General features: G+C 43.3%; 1 protein-coding gene across 1 annotated transcript in view; it reads left to right on the top strand.

Annotated features, from left to right (window-relative positions):
- The window catches only part of AK5 (adenylate kinase 5), a 232,738-nt gene that overhangs the window by 190,820 nt on the left and 19,641 nt on the right, over nt 1-22,277 (top strand). The window contains exons 11-12 of the mRNA XM_028102560.1: nt 14,936-15,099; nt 16,196-16,312. Of these exons, the coding sequence (XP_027958361.1) occupies nt 14,936-15,099; nt 16,196-16,312 (281 nt within the window). The remainder of the gene's footprint in view (nt 1-14,935; nt 15,100-16,195; nt 16,313-22,277) is intronic.

Raw genomic sequence — 22,277 nt, 5'->3', positions numbered from 1 at the left:
TTTCGACCAACCATCAGGTGGTCAAGGCAATGAAAGACTCTCTCCTCTTGTAACTGAGTGCAGCTATTTTGTGTTAACAGGACATAGTCCTGTGACCCAGTAGATTTATTTTTTCATATTGTCTAGGGCACTGACTCTGAAGGCAGTGTTCCTTGTGGCTCTACTGTGCTTTGAGGAATGCTTTCCACCAGAAAGTGAATCACTGTGTCAGTGCCACCCACCTGCCCATCCACTCTAGCCAAATGACCTCAATTTAAAATGGAAGGAACTTGGGCGCCTGGGTGGCTCAGTTGGTTAAGCGACTGCCTTCGGCTCAGGTCATGATCCTGGAGTCCCGGGATCGAGTCCCACATCGAGCTCCCTGCTCAGCAGGGAGTCTGCTTCTCCCTCTGACCCTCCCCCCTCTCATGTGCTCTCTCTCTCTCATTCTCGCTCTCTCAAATAAATAAATAAAATCTTTTAAAAAAATAAAATGGAAGGAACTTATTTAGTCCAATTACATATTTTCCTGCACGGACTAACTCTTAGAGTAAATGCGTGGAAAGCAGGCATGGACGGAGCATCAAGCAGAACACAGTCTTATTTTTCTTGGAAATCCTCAACTTGGTCTGGGTGGAGCTGTTGAGGCAGGTTCTGAGACGGTCCCTCATTCCAACATTTGTTGAGAAAGGAAGAGAATGTTAAGCAGTGAGAAACCCGGCTGAGCCCAACCAACAGTCTCCTAGAATCTACTGGAGACTCCTTCTTCCACTGACTGCTTGCTTGAAGGCAATGATGGCCGTTGGCTGGAGAATGGTTTTTGCTAAATCTCCTAGAAGACAAAGACCATGCCCTGTCTTTTTCTTTTTTTCCCTTCTTTCCGAAGCACCTTTCCGGACACCTGGCACTTAGTAACCGTTCAGTTCAGATCTTTAGAAAGAATGAATGAATGGATTAAAATGGAATGGAAGATATAAAGGCTTCATTGTCAGAAGTAAATATATTAACTTGTCTTCTACCAATAACCTTCTCAGAGTCATAATGACAAAAGCAGAGGTTCCAACTTGAAAAAAAGTTTTGTTTTGTTTTGTTTTGTTTTTTCAAAAATGGCTTGGCCATTTTTTTTTAAAGATTTTATTTATTTATTTATCTGACAGAATGAAAGAGAGAGAGAGCACAAGCAGGGGGAGTGGCAGGCAGAGGGAGAGGGAGAAACAGGTTCCCCACTGAGCAAGGAGCCCAGGACCCTGGGATCATGGCCTGAGCCAAAGGCAGACACTTAACCAACTGAGCCACCAAGGTAACCCATGGGGCTTGGCCATTTTTAAGAACCAACCATAACTAAGAGACTATTCCTCTGGATGGGTCCTGAAAGATCGATATGGAGTCTTTATAAAGTCTTCCTGGCCCTTTCCCATAGAAACAAAATATAAAAATTCATGCCTTTGGTAAATTTTGCTGAGTAAAGTAGCATGTGGCTTCCCTATCAGAATCAAATTCCAGTCCACCACTATGTAACAGGCATAGATGCCAGGAAGCAAAATACAAAACAAATAGTTAACAAATCATTGACTTTGATGGTACTGATTCCAAGTGTTACCATCATTCAAAGAAGGGAATGTAGACTAAAGTTGATTTAATGTTAAACTGTCCTTGAAGATAGGAGAACAAGAAGAGAAGGAGAATTATTTTTTAATTTTTTTAATGTTCCCATCCCTCAAGGAGCTTATAATCTATTTGATGAGGCAAGAATTGATGTTTATGAAGACTTTAGACTTAATACTGGACAGTGTAGAGTTAACTGACAAAGGAACTATTTAGTGAGTGTTAGCAGGAATGGGAGGACAAAGAAAGCACAATGGCTCAATGGTTGGGAGCCCCTTCCCGGGGAGGCTGAGAACTAAGGGGAGCCTCAGAGAATGGGTGGGACCCCCTAAGCTTGAGAGAGGGCTGAAGAGAGACATCGTTCTTCTCCCCTCCCAGAAGGGAGATGTTAAGTAGGGAACAAATCACAGGAGTAGGAATATGCCCTTCATGGCCCAGGAAGAGGAAGAAGATGGACCAAATCATAGGTGCCCTGGATGCAGAGAGATAATGTGATATTGACCAAGGATGAGTCCACGGCTGGTGAGCAGGCTAAGGGAGGACCAGAAGGGAAAAAGTACCCTTGAGGAATTTGTTCTACTTTTATTATTTCCCACTCCCTCATTTCTCTTGGGACTCATGCAGCCAAAATCTCTCCTAAAACAGATTACCAGATTTTTTTTTTTAATTTAAGAACTTTTCTTTTTATAAAAATAATACATCTTTGGGGCAACTGGGTGGTTCCATTGGTTAAGCGTCTGCTTTCAGCTCAAGTTAGGATCCTGGAATCAAGCCCGCGTCGGGCTCCCTGCTCAGCACGGTGTCTGCTTCTCCCTCTCCTTCTGCCCTTTCCCTGCCCCTCTTGTGCTCTCTCTCTCTCGATCTCTCTCTCTTGCTCATTCTCTCTCTAAATAAATAATTCAAATATTTTTAAAAAAATACATCTTCATCCTAGAAAACATGTGTCAATCACAACAAATCACCCAAAATCCCAAAGCTTAAAGATTAATACTATTAAGAAGTTGATTTATAGCCCTGTTTTTTCTATGTATATATATTTTTTTAAATATATATTCTTCATCAAAATGAGATCATGCAACTTTAAATCCTACTTTTTATACCTAACAAAATATCTTAGGGGCCTTTCCAAGATCCTAAATATACTATGTCATGTCTTGAGGTTTTCTTGCAATTGAACTGAAACAGAAAAACAGAAAAGCACTCAAATCATGAGTGTTCAGCTTGATAAATTTTCCCCAAGTATCACATTCATCTTACCAACATACAGATCAAGAAATTGAACATGACCAACATCCCAGAAGGTTCCTTGTACCCCCTCCTATTCACTGTCCCCTGCAAGGAATACCATTGATATTTTTGAACTTTATATAAATGGAATCATAGTATATGTATTTGTTTGTATCTGTCCTCTTTCAATACATCATTTTAATGACCACACACTATTTCTTTGAATAGCTATAATTTATTCAGTTTATTCCTATTGTCATGCATTTTTCACCAATTTTTTGCTTTCATTAAAAATTCTCTAATGAATATCTATGTACTAAACAGCGATTTTTTTTCCTTACAATAAATCCACTGACTAAAAAAAATTTAAGACTTTTGACTTATATACCAGATTGCCTTTCTAAAAGATTGTACCAATTTTATATTCCCATCGTAGCAGATAAGACTTCCAATTTCCGTGGTGTGGCCCAAAATTGAACACAAAACCCCAGATGTAATCCAACTAACATCCACTACAAATGTCTCTACCGGTCTTAAATATCCTCACTTCCTTTTACAGTACATAAATAGACTGCAAGTACAAATATCCTCTATGTTCTCTGACAAAGACAGAAATACAGACTGGCAGTGCTGGAAATGCTTTGGAATTTATCTAGTCCAACAAGCTTATTTTCAGACGAGAATACAGAAGCCCAAAGAGGAGAAATGTCAGCGCAACAGATTCCCAGTGAAAAACAAACCAGAAGACCATGTATAGAAAAAAAGCTGCAAAGAAATAAAACAGGGGCGCCTGGGTGGTTCAGATGGTTAAGCATCTGCCTTTGGCTTGGGTCATGATCCCAGGGTCCTGGGATCGAGCCCCATGTCAGGCTCCCAGCTCAGCAGGGAGCCTGCTTCTCCTTCCTCCTCTGCCGCTCCCTTTGCTTGTGCTCTCTCTGTCTCTCTCTCTCTCAAATGAATAAATGAGATCTTTAAAAAAAAAAAGGAAGAAAACAAAATATTTCTGGCAGTTACCTTTGGAAAGTATGATTATGGGAGATTTTTCTTTTTACTTTTCTGAATTATTTAAATCTTCAATAAGGAGCATATATTTCTTTGACAGTAGAGAAAAACTATTTTCTTTAAAAGAAGGAAAACATAGAAAGGATAGGCTCAGTTTGTAAATTGCCTACTATATTCATTTAATGCATGTCTAAGATCATAGTGTAAAGTGGGCTACAAAATAGGAAAAAAGGTGGCTTGATAAGTTTAAGATGAATTTGGAAGAGGCAGAATACTCTTCAACAATGAATTCTCAGAATTTAGAGACCTAAATAAGAAGAGCCTGACTGGGGGTGCCTGGATGGCTCAGTCAGTTAAACGTTTAACTCTTGATTTCGGCTCGGGTCATGATCTCAGGGTTGTGAGATCAGACAGACAAGCCTGCTTAAGAGTCTCTCCCTCTCCCTCTCCCTCTGCCCCTCCCCTCTCCCTCTCAAAAAAAAAAAAAAAAAAAAAAAAGGAGCCTGACTGAAGCAACTTTTGGAAGGCTCTAGTCTATAAGCTTGGTGAGTCAGGTCTGGAACAAGCCCTGGAGACCTCTGAGTGAAGAAGAAAAGGACAGATTTTTAGTAGTATTTATACCACAATTTGGAAATCCTGTCTCTGTCTCTGTTTGGAGATAGAGTTAGGATGGAGATGGAGCCGAGATGGGGATGGGGTGGGATGGAGGTGGGTGTAGAATGAAGGTGGAATGGAATGGAGATGGGGTGAGGATAGGGATGGGGTTGGGTTGGAGATGGGATTAGAATGGAAACATTTAGGGTGGAGAATGGTTTGTACTAAGAGCTATAGGAGTTCACAGCATCATGTGGTGGAAATGTCTAGGAATCATTGCCTTGGTGCATGCCATTTCCTCTCACCCAAGACCTGAACCTTCCTTGTTTTGTCTCTCTCTCTAAGAGCTAAAGTCATGGAATCCAATTCCAGAGTCTTGTCTTAATTAGACATTTCACATGTCTTTCTGCGCCTATGATAGATTCTGTGAATGGCAGAATCATTGACTGTTCGAGTTGTCACAACAGAGATGAAATCATGTCCCTAAAGTCTCCAGGTTAGTAAGTGGTGGGGCTGATAGGGTTGCTAGTTTTAACAAATACAAATACAAGACGGCTGGTTAATTTCAAATTTTATTTTATTTTTTTAAAGATTTTATTTATTTGAGAGAGAGAGAATGAGAGATAGAGAGCACGAGAGGGGAGAGGGCCAGAGGGAGAAGCAGGGTCCCCGCTGAGCAGGGAGCCCGATGCGGGACTCGATCCCGGGACTCCAGGATCATGACCTGAGCTGAAGGCAGTTGCTTAACCAACTGAGCCACCCAGGCACCCTAAATTCAAATTTTAGATAAACAGTGATGGGGTGTAGTGTAAGCATGTCTGATGTAATAATTAACTGGATGTCAGCTGGCAACCCTATGGGGACATCCTGAAAGCCTGGCTCCTGGTTGACTGAAGGCTGTGCAGTGCATTTCTGAATAGCAGGTCTACCTGATTTCCAGAATGGCCTTACATGTGAGAGGCTGTAGAGCTTAGCAGTTACCAAGGCACCGGTGTGCCTTCAGATACAGATTTTTAACCTGTACAATAGGGTTGCAAATAGCACTTACTTCAAATAGTTGTTGTAAAGATTAAATAACTCTAGCTCTTACATACAGATAAGGCAAGGAAGGTTCAGGACTTGGGTGAGAGGAAAAGACAGGCACCAAGGCTGTGACTCCTAAATATTAACACACACACACACACACACACACACACACACACACACACTGATAGAACACTTATTAGATCAAATATCAAGCCAAAGCACTGTGAACCAGACATCTTTATCTGAACAGTCTGCAGTGACTTCCCAAACATGTCTGTCTCTGAGCCACTTCATTGGGACAAAATAGGCCACAGTCCCCCCTTCTATTCTCTCAGGCTTGATGCCAAGAAAACAAAAAGTTCCCCTCATCTGCAAAGGAGAGGATGGCCCTGCTATTGATAAGGCAATGAGGATTTTTATTAACAATTGTAACAAGTATTCATTCACAATAGCACCATCATCTCGGCATTATTACATTGTAAATATTAAAGGAAAGATCAACAAAGACTCAGGCAGTGAACACTGGGGAGCTCACAGCACATTGCCTTCTTTAAAGCTTATCTAATCTAGAAGTTCCAAATTGGGTTAATCATCAGAATCATCTGGGGAATTTTTTAAAGATCATCTGATCATCTTTATTTATTATGAAAATATTTTAAACATTCAGCAAAACTGAAAGAATTTTACAGTGAACACTAGTACAGCCACCACCTAGATTCTGCCATTAACATTTTACTAAAACTTGTCTTATCACATATCTGTCCTTCTATCCATCCCTCTATCCAGCCATCAATACATCTTTTTTTTCCTTACACATTTCAAAGTGAAATGCAGATATCTGTATACTTTCCCTGGAGAGCTTTCTAAAACTATAATTTCCCAGGCTTCAACCCCAGTGGTTCACAGATCTACTGATTCGGGAACGTTTTCAATACCCTAGGTGATTTTTCTGCACAGTCAAGTTTGGGAAAGTATCTGTCAGAAGAAGCTAGCTTATGCTGTAGAAACAAATAAACCCACCTAAAAATCTCTGTAGTGTAGAACAACAAAGATGTTTTTTCTTCTTCTTTCTCCTTTTCTTCTTCTTGTTCAGGACTAATACTACATGTTCATCCACAGGTGAGTAGGATTCACTCTGGTAACCATGCTGATGGAGCCCTTACTATCTGAAACATTGCTAGTTTCATGGTGAAAGGACAAGAGACATGGGGAAAACCATGTCCTGGCTATAAAAACCTCTGTCTAGATGTGACTCACATCCACTTCTGCTCATATTTCATTGACCAAAGCACTTGGGAACTCTTAAGTTAAAAAAAGTAGGGGCAAATAATCCTTCCTCAGAGAGGAGCATTGTGGAAGGGAAGTTTGAATATTTAGGAAGAGTAATAAAATGCACACACATAAACACAGAGAGAGAGAGAACTACTAATTTAATCCAGACGTGGGGCGCCTGGGTGGCTCAGTTGTTAGTGTCTGCCTTCGGCTCAAGTCATGATCCCAGGGTCCTGGGATAGAGCCCCACGTCAGGCTCCCTGCTTAGCAGGAAGCCTGCTTCTCCCTCTCCCACTCCCCCTGCTTGTGTTCTCTCTCTCTGTGTGTCAAATAAATAAATAAAATCTTTAAAAAAATTTTAATCCAGACTCTTCAATTCACAGACAAGGAAGCCAGCATCCAAAGAGGCAAAATCTCCCAAGGTCTCCCAGGATCACTCAGCTAGTTCAATGCAGGAATGGCCTAGAACCAAAGTCGGCTAACTCCCAATGTCACGTACAGGGCCACCTCCCATTCTCTGAAGCTCTCAGCTTGTTTACCATTCATTCATTCACTGATCTAACAACTACTGAGTGCCCACTATACACCAGGCCCTGATACAGAAGGCATATCACCTGCCATCAAAAAGTTCATGGTCACATGTGAAGTTTTTCCATATAACCTGCAGCTGACCCTGTCACTGGCATATTTTATCCTATTCACCAAATAACCTGAAGCAGCAGTGCATTTCAGAACCTAATAGAGATATTGTCTTTGAGGATAAAGATCTATTTTTCTTAGTTGTTTCCAGCCAGACAGTCACTTCTCAGCAACAGCCTGCTGAAACTCAGCATGGTGATACAGCTCATCCCAGATACAGAAGGCTGAAAGTGACTCATAGCCCTACAGTGGTTGGGGATCACTCCTAGGGCACGGTCAGTTCATGATCCGAAGGAATAGTAGCTTTTCTCGGAAAGGAATCATTCAGTTACAAAAACCTAAACCCAACCTTGGAGCACATTTTCATTTAGGGAGAAAGAAGAATTCTAAAGGTAGGAATCGAATAGATTTTTAAACTCTGATGACTATGTAAAAATAGGATAGTTTGATATGCAAAAGATATTTGATACCTTCACAAGCTATAACTGTGAAGACTGTCCATCTTTAAAGATGTTAAAATAGTATCACAATATAAAAGTGCTGTTCCCTAATTTGTAATTAAAGAGGTTGAACCTCAAAGAGGATAAGTGACTTGATCAGTGTCCTCTAACTAGATACAGGTATGAGATATAAACCCGGAACTTGAGTCCTTTGGTCCAATGTTTCTTTGATATGAAGGGAAATCGAGTTGTCACTTTTGTGGGGCCACAAGACTCCTAGACATTGGCCCTACTGAACAGTTGCCTGTGACACCATGCAAGGTTCTGTGGGGATATCAACAAAAATAAAGCAGTCTCTACTCTTTGTGAGCTTCAGCCTAGCAAAGGAAGGAAGAAAATGTGGGCAAAATATGTGTCCTGGAAGCCAGTAGAAGAGAGAATTCTAAGATGTTTATCAATGGTATTAAATGCTACTAAAGGGACGAAACAGTAAAGACTAGAAGAAGGTCATTAAATTATATGGCAATTACACAATCACTCTTGAACTCTAAAAGATCAACTTCAGAGAGTGATGAGAGCAGGATGTGGCTTGCAAGAGGACAGGGAGTCAGTAAAAGAGAGGGAAATGGAAACAGTTTTAGGATGCCGAAAAAAAATAGGAAAGAATATAAAAATAACTAGAGGATGCAGACAATGGTAGAAATATTTTCATTTGGATTGGAAAGAAACCAGCCTATTGTTACACAGAAGAGAGATAAGATGGTGCCAACTGAGAGGAGTACATTTAATGTGGACAAGAAAGAGGAGCAAGTTTTTGGAGCAAGAAGGAGGTGAGGATCCTTTCATAATCAAATAATTTATTCTTGGGAAGGATGGATGAAATAGGTGATGAGGACTAAGGAGTGCACTTGTGATGAGCACTGGGTGATGTGTGGAAGTGTTGAGTCAGTATATTGTACATCTGAAACTAACATAACACTGTGTGTTAACCCTACTGGAATTAAAATAATAAAAAAATAAAAAATTTATTCTTTGATCCACGATTATGAAGCGTCTATTGTGTTTCGCACTATGTTTGGGCACCAGAGTGAGCAAAGCATACCTGTAGCCTATGCTTGTGAAACATCAAGTCCAATATGGAAGACAGACTTTAAGTAGATGGTAGACAGAGAGATGAGAGAGAGTCATTATACTGTGAAAAGTGCTGTCAAGGAAAATGCCATGGTGCTACAAGAGCCAAAGCAGAGAAGTCAACCTTCAGCTGAATAGTTGTATAAAATAGTCTTCCAAACAAAAGAAAGGAGGGATGGAAGACAAAAGAGGAAGACACATATGATTTGAAAATGTTGAGGAAAGAAGATAATCTTCACCTTCCTAGTAAATAGGATTAAAAATACTTGTAAGAATGGGGCACCTGGGTGGCTCAGTCGTTAAGCGTCTGCCTTCAGCTTAGGTCATGATCCCAGGGTCCTGGAATCGAGCCCCTCATCGGGCTCCCTGCTCCGCGGGAAGCCTGCTTCTCCCTCTCCCACTCCCCCTGCTTGTGTTCCCTCTCTCGCTGTGTCTCTCTCTGTCAAATAAATAAATAAAATATTTAAAATAAATAATACTTGTAAGAATAAGAATATGTTTGAGTATGTTGGAAGAATATGTTGGAAGATTTGAGGACGATGGGGAAATATTAGAATCCATCCATGGACATCCAATTTGGTATCAGCAAAAGAGGAATATATTTACACAGAAGCAGTAGAAGCTATTTTGAAGTTAGAAAGCATGACCCAGTTGGCTTGGTTCTCTGGCTTTCTCAAGGAATCTTTAGCAACCTGGAGTAGATGCACATAAAGTTGGGCACAGAGTAGTTGGTGGTTCTCATGGCAGCCACAACAGAATTCAATGGGGTCAAAGGATTCACAGCTATTAGAAAGGGCCTGGTGGGGGCGCCTGGGTGGCTCAGTCATTAAGCGTCTGCCTTCGGCTCAGGTCATAATCCCAACTTCTGGGATCAGGCGCCGGTCCTGGGATCAAGCCCCACTTCAGGCACGGAGCCCACTTTGCCCTCTCCCTCTGCCTGCTGCTCCCCCTGCTTGTGTGCTCTCTCTCTCTCTGTCAAATAAATAAAATCTTAAAAAAAAATTGAAAGGGCCTGATGTCCAGCTGGCTAAGGAGGTAAGTGGTCCAAAGGGAATGGACCAACTCAATGAGGTCACAAAGAGGGCAGAGAACAAGCTGAGAAGTGAGGTCAAGAGAAAAGAAAAAGGGGAGAGAAAGACACGAGCAGAGTGGAATGACAGACCCACACCATAAGGAACTCTCAGTTTCTGCCAGATCAATAGGGAGCTAAAATTGGGTTAGTGATGCAGGTCATTGGTGCTGAAGAGGTTTAAAGAATGCTGAGGCTCGGGTGGGAATGAGGGCCTGGAAAACTTTGTTGATGACAGAACCCAGAGAACGCTGTGCCTTACAGGAAATAAACTTTGTTGAGTTTTCTAAATCAGATACGTGTATGTGTGTGTAAACACAGATGCTGGTATGTATCTTAATTACCTACAAATGGTCTGGACATCCCTAAGTAATGGCTAATCCCCAAATGTTAGATTATGTGTAATTCAAACCCCGATACGCTGGATGACACCCTGCAGGTGTAACTCTGGAAGAACTAGCAGGATGAGGAGCCTTCCCTTTTTATACGTAACATTTACCAAGTACCAATCTTTGGCCAGAGAGATGGGGACAAGGAGAGTTTTTCATGAGATGTGGGACAAAGGGACAGATTTCAGAGGCTTTTCAAACGTAGACTCAGCTTTTCAAAGTTGTCTAAGAACTGGTCAGGAATGGGAGAGAAGGAGGAAAGAGCGTCTAAGGTGGAATGAGGCAGAGAGTTGGTTCTCATTTCCCTTCATTTTATGGATGAAGAAACTAAGGCTCAGGGAAAGTCGGACTCCCCTGTAGCCACACGACTTGTAAGGGGCAGAGCTGGGGTTTTATTGACTGATCTGCCTGCCTGGTGCCCTTCCCAGTACATTACTCTCCTCGCCTTCCTGCCATTCTCCACAGGACCTCCTCACACTCCAAACCACTGGACTAAAGATACCCAGCTCACCCCTCATGCTCCTCTTTTCCACCTTTCCCCTGTGTCAGTGAATTGTGCACACTCATTGATTCCTGCCAGGGCGAGGAGTCCCTTCCAGTGTTTGTGCAATGGTGTTTACAGACCCGGCTCATCAGCCTGTCTCACTGCCTTGGTGCTGGGTTCACCTGCCAGCCGCCCATTGGACTGAGTTCTCTGATGGAAAGGACAGGGCCTCGGAGTCTTTCTACTCTCAGTGCTTCTCACAGCACCTGACCCCGACTGGCTGTAGTCGGGGTGTTAGTCAAATGAAGAGCTGTATTAATAGGCTTCATTCCAGGTGGCGCCCTACAGTTAACAAGATACCGTAAAATGCCAACAAAGGACATTATAACCAGCTTTATGCCATTACTATTTGAAATATTTAAAGATAAAAGTGTAATAGAAACTTACATACTTGCATTTGTTTGGATGGAGGGTTCAACTAATTCTCCACCTGACATCATGGTTTGTTTGGTCTTTTCTTCCTGAGCCCAGAATGTGCTAACACACACCAGCTTTGCCACCCCATCCTGACGCCAAGCACCCTGCCACAGCTGCTTTGGAGGCAGGTCTTCTCTTGCAGGACCCAGCCAATGAAGCCAGGAGTTGGCTCCTAAGAGGGGATTGGCTGATGGATCAAGGAGCTGCCTCCTTGCAGAGGATGGCTCCGGGAAATAGCACACTGGAGAAGGGGGCCAGGTGGGCGTGTGAGATGATGCAGCTTTCAGCTGCACCTCAAAGATAAACAGGGACTCCGGGTTGGCAGCTCTTCTGCAGGGCCTCCTTCTGTATAGCTCTGTTGGAACCTCAGTCGGTGAGGGGGCGGGGGGGGCGGTGGAGACCTACTAGCTGTGACCTGAGAGTTCCCAGTATTTCTGCTTGCACAATATAGTGCCTTAGGCTTTCCATGGAAAAAGTATTAAATTATATTGGAGGTTGAGAAGAAAGATTTCTCAACTTTTTTTTCTTTTGTTGTGTTGACGACCCCTTCAAAAACGGGATCTCATATCGCAGACACTGTGTGAATGACACCACAAGGTCTTGCGTATAGGGTCACTCGGGGCTGTGAGCCTTGAGTAATGATCCACCAGAAGTCAGTGAGATGACAGGAAATGTGACAACTCCTCATCTGCCATCAGTCATCTTGTCACCCGAGAACACAGCCCACTCGTTCTGATATGTGGCACCTCAAAAGATTTTTTTTCCATTATAACAAATTATCCTGGAGGGATATCAAGGCCCCATTGTTTTTTATTTAAAAGTCGTAAGGCCTCAAAGATGTGCAAGTGACATGATATGAAAATTCATATTTCTCCTCGCAGTTTCTGTGCCTTCACCGCAGTGATAAAAATCACTTTGTTCTCCAGTTGGAAGCCATGGGAAGAATCAAGGCATTGTGTGGATTACTTAAAATTCCACTGTGCCTGCACCATTGGGCCAAAGAATGCTGGGAATTTGCCGCTGTTGGTCCACAAAAGGCTCCTAAGTGGGGCAGGGCTGCCGCTGAACACAGCTGTTGTTCATTTGAGCTGAAGATTTTTAATTGCCTTTGCGTCAAAATTTATTAAATAACATTTTAGAGGAACAAAAACTGTAATAGTCGGATTCGTGGAATGCTGAAGGAAGAAAGTCATTAGAGCGCCACATTTTTGCCTTGTAAGCCGAGTCTGAAAATACCTTTTCCACATGACTGGCTTCCAGCCATCCCAAGAGAAGGGTTTCCAGGTGAATCCGGCCACAGAAGCCCCGGAGGCTTCTGCAGGGGCTCAGCCCCTCGTCGTCCTTACTCCTTTATCTGGAAGCACTTCGTGCCTGAGTGACCTCTTGTTGCCATACTCCCCCTCCATTTCTATTATCGTAGGAGATGGGTCCTGGTGCTCAGAGCGAGTGTGGCACTAGCTGGGGACCAGCTGCTCCTCCTGAGTGGTCTGCCTTCTTTTTGTGAGCCTCTGTAACCGGTGCTTTCCTGTTCTGTCTAGCCCACCCACGACAGTCCCGTGAGGTGTCGGAACCCTTCCCGATTAGCGGACAGTGGAAGGTAGAAAACGTGGACCTTTCCTTTATTTTCTGCCAAGGCAAAGGAGAGAAAAGACGAGGCCCTTCTAACAAGGAACAACAACTAAGCTTCCCTCAAGAGGGAAGTTGCTAACTGTCCTGAGAAAGGCGTTTTGAATATGAAGAGAGGCGAACCAGGGAAATGGTGGAATAAGTCATAAATCCTCACTACCATGTTAACATCTCCACCACATTTTGCATTTTAGCGTTCAATATTCCCTCTAACAGGAAAAAGTTCAGTTCCTCAGGCACTTATGAAGCACCTACTGTGTACAAGGTGCGATACTAGTGAGGGACCTGGAGGCCAAGTGGCGGACAGGCTGAGGGCACCCATGTGCTGTCGAAACCACTCCCTCCCACAGAGGGGAGGGGAGGCAGGACTGATTCCTGGCAGAAAGGGCAAGCAACTGATGGAGGCCTAAGAGATGAAGAGGATCTCAATAGTTAGAGGAGGAAGGAAGGGCCTACGAGGCTGAAGATCTGGGAGAGCAAAAGCATGGTGGCCTGGAAAAATATGTCTTGTTGCAGGGAGAGTATGCAGCTGGACATGCCAGTGTTAGACGAGGATCAGAAATGAAACAAAAAAAGAAAGGTTGGAGAGCTTAAACTAGATTCTGAAAGGTTGAAATGCCACGCTAAGGGGTTTGGATCTTATCCTGTGGGGACTGGGAAGCGGTTGAATGCTCTGGAGCTCGGAAGCGTCAATGCTTTTCAGGCGAATCACCCTGCTAGCAGGTCTGCTGGACTCCAGAGCCTCACCCACTGTCCCGTGCGGAGGCGGAATTACTCTTGAGGACCTGCTCTTCCTACAGACAAGCCTGGCTAGCAGGGAAGAGAGGAGGAAATGCCTCTAAGAGCCAGAGTCAGGCTTCACATCCTTGACTTGCTACAAACCAGCCGTGCAGCTATGGCAGTCGAGTTAATTCTCTGTGCCTCTGCTTCCCCATCTATAAAATAAGGGCAAGAGTGCCTGCCTCTTAAGATTATTTTAAATTAATACATGAAATGCTTAGAACAGTGGGTGGTACAGTAAGCTCCTGATAAAGGTTAGCTATGATTTTACATCTGAAAAGAATATCTTACAACTTAGCAATTGGTTGAAATTGGGGTGAGGGAAGGCAAGAGAAAGAGTCAAGGGTATAATGCTCATCCAAGGAATATGGCTCATACTCAGAACTAATAATAATATTCAGAAAACAGCAGGAAAAAAATCTTACTGAAGTACATTCTACAAAATAATCTTCAAAAGTGTCGAGGAAACATGAAGAAATTTATTCTATATGGAAGGAGACCAGAAGGACCTGACAACTAAAGGCAATGCTTGATTCTGAATTTGACCCATTGGCTTCAAAGGACATTACTGGGACAAATCTACTGAAATCTGAATGGGTTCTGAAGATGTAGTTATGTAGCAAGATGTGCTTAGCTCCTTGTCTGGAGGCAATGAAACCAAAGTGTTCTGTAGTGATGAGGCATCAGGTTGGCTACTTACTCTCAAATATTTCAGGAAGTTCTTCATTCTCTACTGATAATTCTTCTCTATGGTTGGGATTGTTTGGAAATGAAAACAATGTATTTTAAAAATTAATAGCTAAGATTTGTTGAGCACCCACTGTGTACCTGGCACCGTGGTCAGTGCTTTGCCCATGAGCATATTCAGTTCCCCAGGAAACTTCTCTTTCATCTCTACCAAAAGAGTCCTGCGCCCCTCCCCAGTGCCCCTGGAGCAGCATGAACTCTCCCCACTAGAACACTACAGTAGCTACCTACTAACTGCTTGTTGTGTATAACGCCCGCCAATCCCCCTGCCCTGGATAGCCCACTCTTTGAGGGCAAGGAATGTTCCCCCTTCTCCACTGTATCCACAACTCCCAACACAGCTCCCTATAAAGCATAAGTACCCCATATGTGCTTGGTGAATGAAGTGCATAGACTTGTACACCATGGAGACTTGGGACAGGTGTCTGATACATGACTCCTTTTCTAGGTGGCCCGGGCTCTGGCAAAGGCACACAGTGTGAAAAGCTGGTGGAAAAATATGGATTTACACATCTCTCGACTAGTGAGCTCCTGAGCAATGAGCTGGCATCAGAATCTGAAAGAAGCAAATTGATCAGAGACATCATGGAACGTGGCGACCTGGTACCCTCAGTAAGCAACAGCTGCTTTCCCTGGTGGGAGGCGGGGGTGGATATTTGGGAGTGTTGCAGTTAGTGTAAGCTGCTGGAGAAAAGAAGCCCCAAAAGACAATAGCTACATTTTATTTCTCCCTGATGTGAAAGTCAAGAGGCAGGTGGAGGGTCCATAGCAGAGACCCATCTGCCAGACCATGTCCCGGCCCAGGTTCCTTCCACTCTGTTGCTCTGCCAGCCCCTCGAGTGTTAGCCTATCTCATATTCTCCCAGGAAACTGGTCCCCACGTTAGTGTTAAAACTTTCAAAGCCGAGGTGAGCATGCTGCAGCAGAGCCTATAATTAGAACCCTTTGGAAAATAGAAAATAATGTTTTAGTCTAGTTCTGGAAAGTATGATAGCATTATCTTGCAATCTGGTATCTTCCTTAGATAGTTTAAGTAAAGAATATCCCTTTCATGCATCTTTTTTCCTTTCAAATCACCATCCGTCTCTGAGCTGATGGATGCCATAGGTATCAAAAAATATTCATTCCTGCCCTATGAGGGCCCATGCTAGGCTCTGTAATTAGGGCTTGTATAGTGCAGGCTGTATTAGCTAACAGAGCTTTATGCTTCCTCTTCAACCAGCTACCGTCCCTAGCAATTCTCTCAAGTCAGTGAATATCAACTGTTATAAAGTATTTACTGGAAAAAATCAACAGAGAAGCACATTCTATACCATGTTTTGCCTAGTTTTAAACTGCCATTATGTTTAATTTATGGAGTGTTACCATATGAAATACAGCCACTATATTTCATCTATTCTAAGATGCTTTTTTAAGACACCCCAGTAAAATATAACTGATAAACTATTCCATATATAACTATATACCAGCACAAAAAAAACCACTATTAAACTGTGACTGATTGTAAGATAGCTACCAATTTCATAGACAATAAAATGTGGGGGGAAAGTGAACCTAAGAGTGGATGAAATATGATACATTTCTTTTGGCTGTTAATCTTATCTGAACCTTTCTCCCTTCCAAAATGGGATGACTAGTGGAGATGGGTAGTAATGCTAGTGTTGTTCTGTACAGAGCTCAGATCCTGACCACTGTCTCTCTGCTCCAGGGCATCATTCTGGAGCTCCTGAAGGAGGCCATGTTGGCCAGCCTCAGTGACACCAAGGGCTTCCTGATTGATGGCTATCCCCAGGAAGTGAAGCAAGGGGAAGAGTTCGGACGTAGGGTGAGCTGTTTTTATGGAGATCTTCCCAGAAGGAAAATAAGGGACATCATTGAGGTTGGGGGATAAATTCAAGTTTATCCCTCTCCTAATTACATTAATCAAACTTTCAGTTGCAAATGGCAAAAACTCAACACAAACTGACCAAAAAAGAAAGGAGTGGGGTAGGTGGGCGATGGTACTGGATTTATTGGCGCAAGTAACTAAAATGTCCAGGAGTGGTTCACACTTGGTTGGACCCATGTATCCAGATTTGTCCATCCCTTGTGTGCCTTTCTCCATCTCTTGGATGCCGGTCTTATATTTCACCATCTAAATGATCTCAGAGAGAGTGTTTTCCTTTTCCAATGTGGGCATCAGATGACCCAGGGTAGTGTTTCATTATCCTGGATTAGGTCATGAGCCCATCGCTGAACCAATCACTGTGGCCAAGGGGAAGATGGGAGGGCGTATAATGGAATATCTAGGAATACACTGATTCATCCTGGAAGACCAGGCTGGGGATGGGAAGGGAGGAGGGAGCACCATCCCTGAAGCACTTGGACTGAGAAAGGGCAGGGAAATTACCCAAGAAAGAATAGGGATGCCCTTAGAAGCCAGAAAGGGAATTGTTGCTGGACAGGCAGAGTCAAATATATGCACTGCTCCAGCCTCCCAGCATCCAACCTCCCCAAGTCCCTCCGTCTCCTAGTGAAGCAGGTGGGGCAGGGCCACTCACAGGGGAACAGTAGTAAATAAAAACCATCGTTAACTATCCTTTACTGAACCTACTCTGGGCTCACTCTGGTGTTACACACTGTACATCCATTTACCTCTAAAGTCCAAGCAAGGGGGAAACAATCGTCCCCAGTTATTAAACAAAGATTCCAGAGCTCACAAGAATTCATATTTATCTAGATAGCTCTTTAGACTAGTTTTAAGACATTTTCATATTTCATTTCACATATTTTTAATAACCTTTTTAGATAGATAGAGGAGGTATTTTCTTCATGTTAAAGGTGATGAATTTAGCCCAAAGAGATTACATGACTTGCCCACAGTCACATGGCCGGTAAGTGACAACTGCTGGTAGGATGAAGATTCCAGAGCCCATCTCCATCCATCTCTAACACTGCAATGTGGATTACAGTGAATCGGACTTGTGTGTCTCCTGGAGGTTAGTCTGACTTTCTGAGCCTGTTTGATTGAACTTCCTTAGGTAGTATCTGAATATTTAAAGGCCAGTTGCTCACCTTCCCCTACATTTCCTGCCCGCAACCAAAGTCAAAGAAAAAATGTGCTGGCCTAGTTGGCAAGAGTGGGCTGAGCCCACCAGGGCTGTCCCTCGGCTCTGGAGCCTCCAGCACAAGGTGGGAGTAGCAGAGCCTGTGACTCTGGTGGTTCCAGGCAGTTCCCAGTGGGGGGGCGCTCACAGCCAGTATTCTACTGAGCTTTCTCCTGCACACCACTTTAAGAGCTCAAACTTAGATATACATCAACTACTTTAAAAAAAAAAAATGGAATTGGGAAGATTGCGATACTTTTTTTTTTAAGTATCATGATAAAATACCCATAACATAAAAGTTAACATCTGAACCACTTTTAAGTATAGAGTTCAGTAGTGTTATGTGTATTTGCGTTGTTGTGCAACCAGTCTCAAGAAGTCTTTTCTTCTTGGAAAACTGAAATTCTACACCCATTAAACAACAACTCCCTGTCTCTCTCCCCCCTGCCCCAGCCACTGCAACCACCATTCTACTTTTAGCTCTATGAATTTGATGACTCTAGGGACCTCTTCTAAGTGGAATCAGCCTGATTTGTCCTTTTGCGGTTGGCTTATTTCACTTAGCATCATGTCCTCAAGGTTATTCATGTTGTAGCACATGTTACAATTTCCTTCCTTTTTAAGGCTGAAGAATATTTTGTTTATCCATTCATCCATGAACAGTTACTTGGGTTGCTTCCACTCTTCAGCTATTGTAACTAATGCTTACGAACATGGATGTACAAATCTCTCTTCAGGACTTTGCTTTCAACTCCTTTGGGTGTATATATATATATATATACAGAAGTGTAATCACTGGAGCGTCTGGTAATTCTATCACACACCACCTACTGTAGCTGCTGCGCCATTTTACATTCCCAGTAGCAGTGCACGAGCGTTCCAGCTTCTCTACATCTTCACCAACACCTGTTATTTTCTGGGGGTTTTGGGAGGAGCCACCCTAATGGGCATGAGATGATCTCTTATTGTGGTTTTGGTTTGCATTTTCCCAAAGACTGAATGAAAGATGTTGAGTATCTGTTCATGTTCTTGTTGGCCATTTATATATCTTCTTTGGAGAAATGCCTACTCACATCCCTTGCCCATTTTGAACCAGGTTGTTTGGTTTCTTGTTATTGAGTTGTAGGAGTTATTTATTTATCAGATATATAATTTGCTAATATTTTCTCCCATTCTGTATGTTGCCTTTCGTTCCATTGATTGTGTCCTTTGGTGCACAGGTTTTTTTTAAGATTTTATTTTTTTAGTAATCTCCACACCCACCATGGGGCTCGAACTCACAACCCCAAGATCAAGAGTCGCATGCTCCACTGACTGAGCCAGACAGGCACCCTGATGCACAGAAGCTTTTTATTTTGATATAGTCTAATTTATCTGTTTTTGCTTTCATTCCCTGTGGGGGTTTTTTTGAAGATTTTATTTATTTATTTGACAGAGAGAGACAGCTAGAGAGGGAACACAAACAGGGTGAGTGGGAGAGAGAAGCAGGCTCCCCTGCTGAGCAGAGAGCCCGATGCGGGGCTCCATCCCAGGACCCTGGGATCATGACCTGTGCCGAAGGTAGACGCTTAATGACTGAGCCACCCACGCTCCCCATGTTCCCTGTGTTTTAATGTCATGTCCAAGAAACCACTGCCAAATCCAATGTCATGAAGCTTTTCTCCTATTTTCTTTAAGAATTTTATAGTTTTAGTTCTTACATTTAGGTCTTTATTCATTTTGACCAATTTTTGTATATGGTGCAAAGTAAGGGTCCAGTTTCATTCTTTCGCATGTGGATATGTGGTTTTCCCAATACCATTTGTTGGAAAGACTGTTTTTTCCCCAGCTGAGTGGTCTTGACACCCTTGTCAAAAATCATTTGACCATCTATGTAAGAGTTTATTTCTGGGCCCTCTATTCTATTCCATTGGTCTATATGTCTGTCTTTATGCCAGTACCACACTGTTTCTATCACTGTGACTTTGTAATAAGTTTTTAAGTCAGGAAGTGTGAGACCTCTAACTGGGCTCTTTTTCAAGATTGTTTTGCCTATTGAGGAAACCTTGAGATTCCATGTGAATTTTAGGATGGGTATTTCTATTTCTGTAAAAAAAAAAAAAAAGCCAATGCCATTAGGACTTTGATAGGGGTTGCTTTAAATCTGTAGATCACTGTGAGTGGTACTGACATCTTAACCATATTGAGTCTTCTGTAGATTGTTTTACATTTTAGCCTCTTCTAGTCTTTTAGCCAAGCCGTGGATAAGGTTCCTGGGGATACAGCTTGAATAACTGAGTAACAGGGAAATGTCTTCTACACGACTTCAGAAACAGGGCCTTGGCAAGTCTAGAGGATGGAGAGAGGGTAGAGAGGAGTTGTTGTGGGCTCAGGCCCTTGACAGGCTGCCTGCTAGCAGGGATTGGCGGTTGTGGAAGCACACCATTCAAATACAGTGGGAGATACCCTGTAACGGCAACAGGGCCCACGGTGTTTCCTAAGCTTCAGGCTTCATGGTGACAGCACGCTTCTAGGTGATTTCACACTTACTTTGCCTGTGAACTTAAGGTCCGAAGAGCCCTGGGAGGGTCTCCAAGAGAGTCAGGACAGGTCATGCAGTAGCTTGGAAGTGCTGGGGGAAAATGTCTTTGAAAAGTCTACTTTTCTAAATTGTTCTTTTGAAGCCCCCAAATGGTCCAGTGTGGTAAGGAAGATGTATGGTAAAGATGAGCGTCTCTCTCTTTTTTTTTTGTCAACTACTATGTGCAAACAACAATTATAAAAGTTATAATCCGTATTCTCCCTTGGGGATTTTTATGACTGGAGGGAAATCCCTGATTTTAGGCCTGTGGGGTTCCAAACTGTTTTGAGCAGTGGCATTCATGTAGAGCTTCTTTAAAGCATGTCAGTCAAGTGGTCCGGAGTTCAAAAAGCTGAATTTGGCCTCTGTCCGATATTAGTGTGACAGGTCACTCAACTTCAGCCTCCTCCTCTGGACAATGGAGGTAAAAACACACCTGCCAAACCCTAATTCGAGGATTCTGTGAACATTGAATGACATAACTACATAAATGTGTTTTCTAAACTATAAAAGGCTATAAAATATTATCTCAATTAGGGTCACTTTTTTTTTGAGAGAGAGAGAGCGCGGTCACATGCAGGAGGAGGGGCAGAGGGAGAGGAAAAGAGAGAATCATAAGTAGACTCCACGCTCAGCACAGAGCATGACACGGGGGGCTTGATCTCACAACGCTGAGATCATGATCTGAGCCGAAATCAAGAGTCGGACACTTAACCAACTGAGCCACCCAGGTGCCCCAGAGTCACTCATTTTTTTTTTTTAAGATTTTATTTTATTTATTTGACAGAGAGAGAGAACACGAGAGAGGGAATACAAGCAGGGGGCGTGGGAGAGGGAGAAGCAGGCCTCCCGCTGAGCAGGGAGCCCGATGCGGGGCTTGATCCCAGGACCCTGGGATCATCACCTGAGCCGAAGGCAGTCACTCATTTTTTTTAATCACACCTCACACAAATCTGTAAATCCCGATTTGGTCAAACCTTTCTCCTTTGCTTATAACCCAGGTAGCATGAAGTAAAGGTTTTACATGGCTAGTGGTCTGTCCCTGGCCTTTGGCATATATGAATTCAAAAACCCATATGATTTCCCCCAAAGTAAAGCAGAACTCCCCCTCCCACTGTGGGCCCCATTCAGACAGGCATTAGAATGTGGCAGAGGGGCACCTAGGTAGCTCAGTCGGTTAAGTCTGCCCTGGGCTCAGGTCATGATCTCAGGGTCCTGGGATCAAGCCTCAGCTCCCAGTTCAGTGCAGAGCCTGCTTCTCCCTCTCCCTCTCCCTCTGCCCCCCCCCCCGCTTGTGCTCTCTCTCTGTCTCTCGATCTCTCTCTCAAATAAATAAATAAAATCTTAAAAAAAAAAAAAAAGGAATGTGGCAGAGAAGAAAGCTTACTGGAACTCAGGAGTGAGAAAGAGTCATTAGCGTGGTGACCACGCAGTTTCAACCAATGTTAAAATTCATGATGCCATTTCAAAAAATACATAAGTGCCCAGTTTCATTAATGAACAGATGACCTACCTTGAGAGGTCTACAAAAACAGTCTTTTACACACTGCTGGGAGGAGTTTGCAAAGGTCAAGCATGGTATTGATTTGTCCCTGGGTACAGTGACCTTGGAAGATTCTAATGTCCCTTACTTAGGCTGTAGGCAAGGGAACACATCCAACCTTCCAAAGCAACTACTTGCTTTAAACTTGACCAGAAGAACAAAGATGCTAAAAATACACAGAATGAGCCGCTCTTGATTCATTTATGCTCCTGCAGGGACCCCATTGTTTGTAGAGCCCCCTCCAAATTTGCAGGCAAGGAATCAATTCGAAATTTGGCAAAGACAGCTGAAGCTGACATTCTCATCCTGGTGGCTGCTCTCAGCTGGGATGAGCGCTCATCCCAACTCAATCCCAAGATGCAGCGAGAGCCAGCTTCTGCAAAATATAATGGCCTCTCACACCACCCACTTCCTTTCCCACTGTCTTGCCCTCCTCTCCTGGCCCTGTTTGGCCCACCAGGCATCTGGCCTGAGCCCCCTCCTGAAGGAGAAGTCCACGAGGGTGAAGTCACCAGGCTTTGGAGCCACACAGAGCTGACTGAGGACTGTCATTAACAGTCCTCAGTGGCTTTGGGCAAGTTAACCTCCCTGAACTTCCATT

The sequence above is a fragment of the Eumetopias jubatus genome, unplaced genomic scaffold, assembly GCF_037043125.1.
Source record: "Eumetopias jubatus isolate StellerSeaLion01/CBP00866 unplaced genomic scaffold, mEumJub1_p1.0 scaffold_4, whole genome shotgun sequence".
Lineage (NCBI taxonomy): Eukaryota > Metazoa > Chordata > Mammalia > Carnivora > Otariidae > Eumetopias > Eumetopias jubatus.
This window is presented reverse-complemented; position numbering and strand designations above follow the sequence as displayed.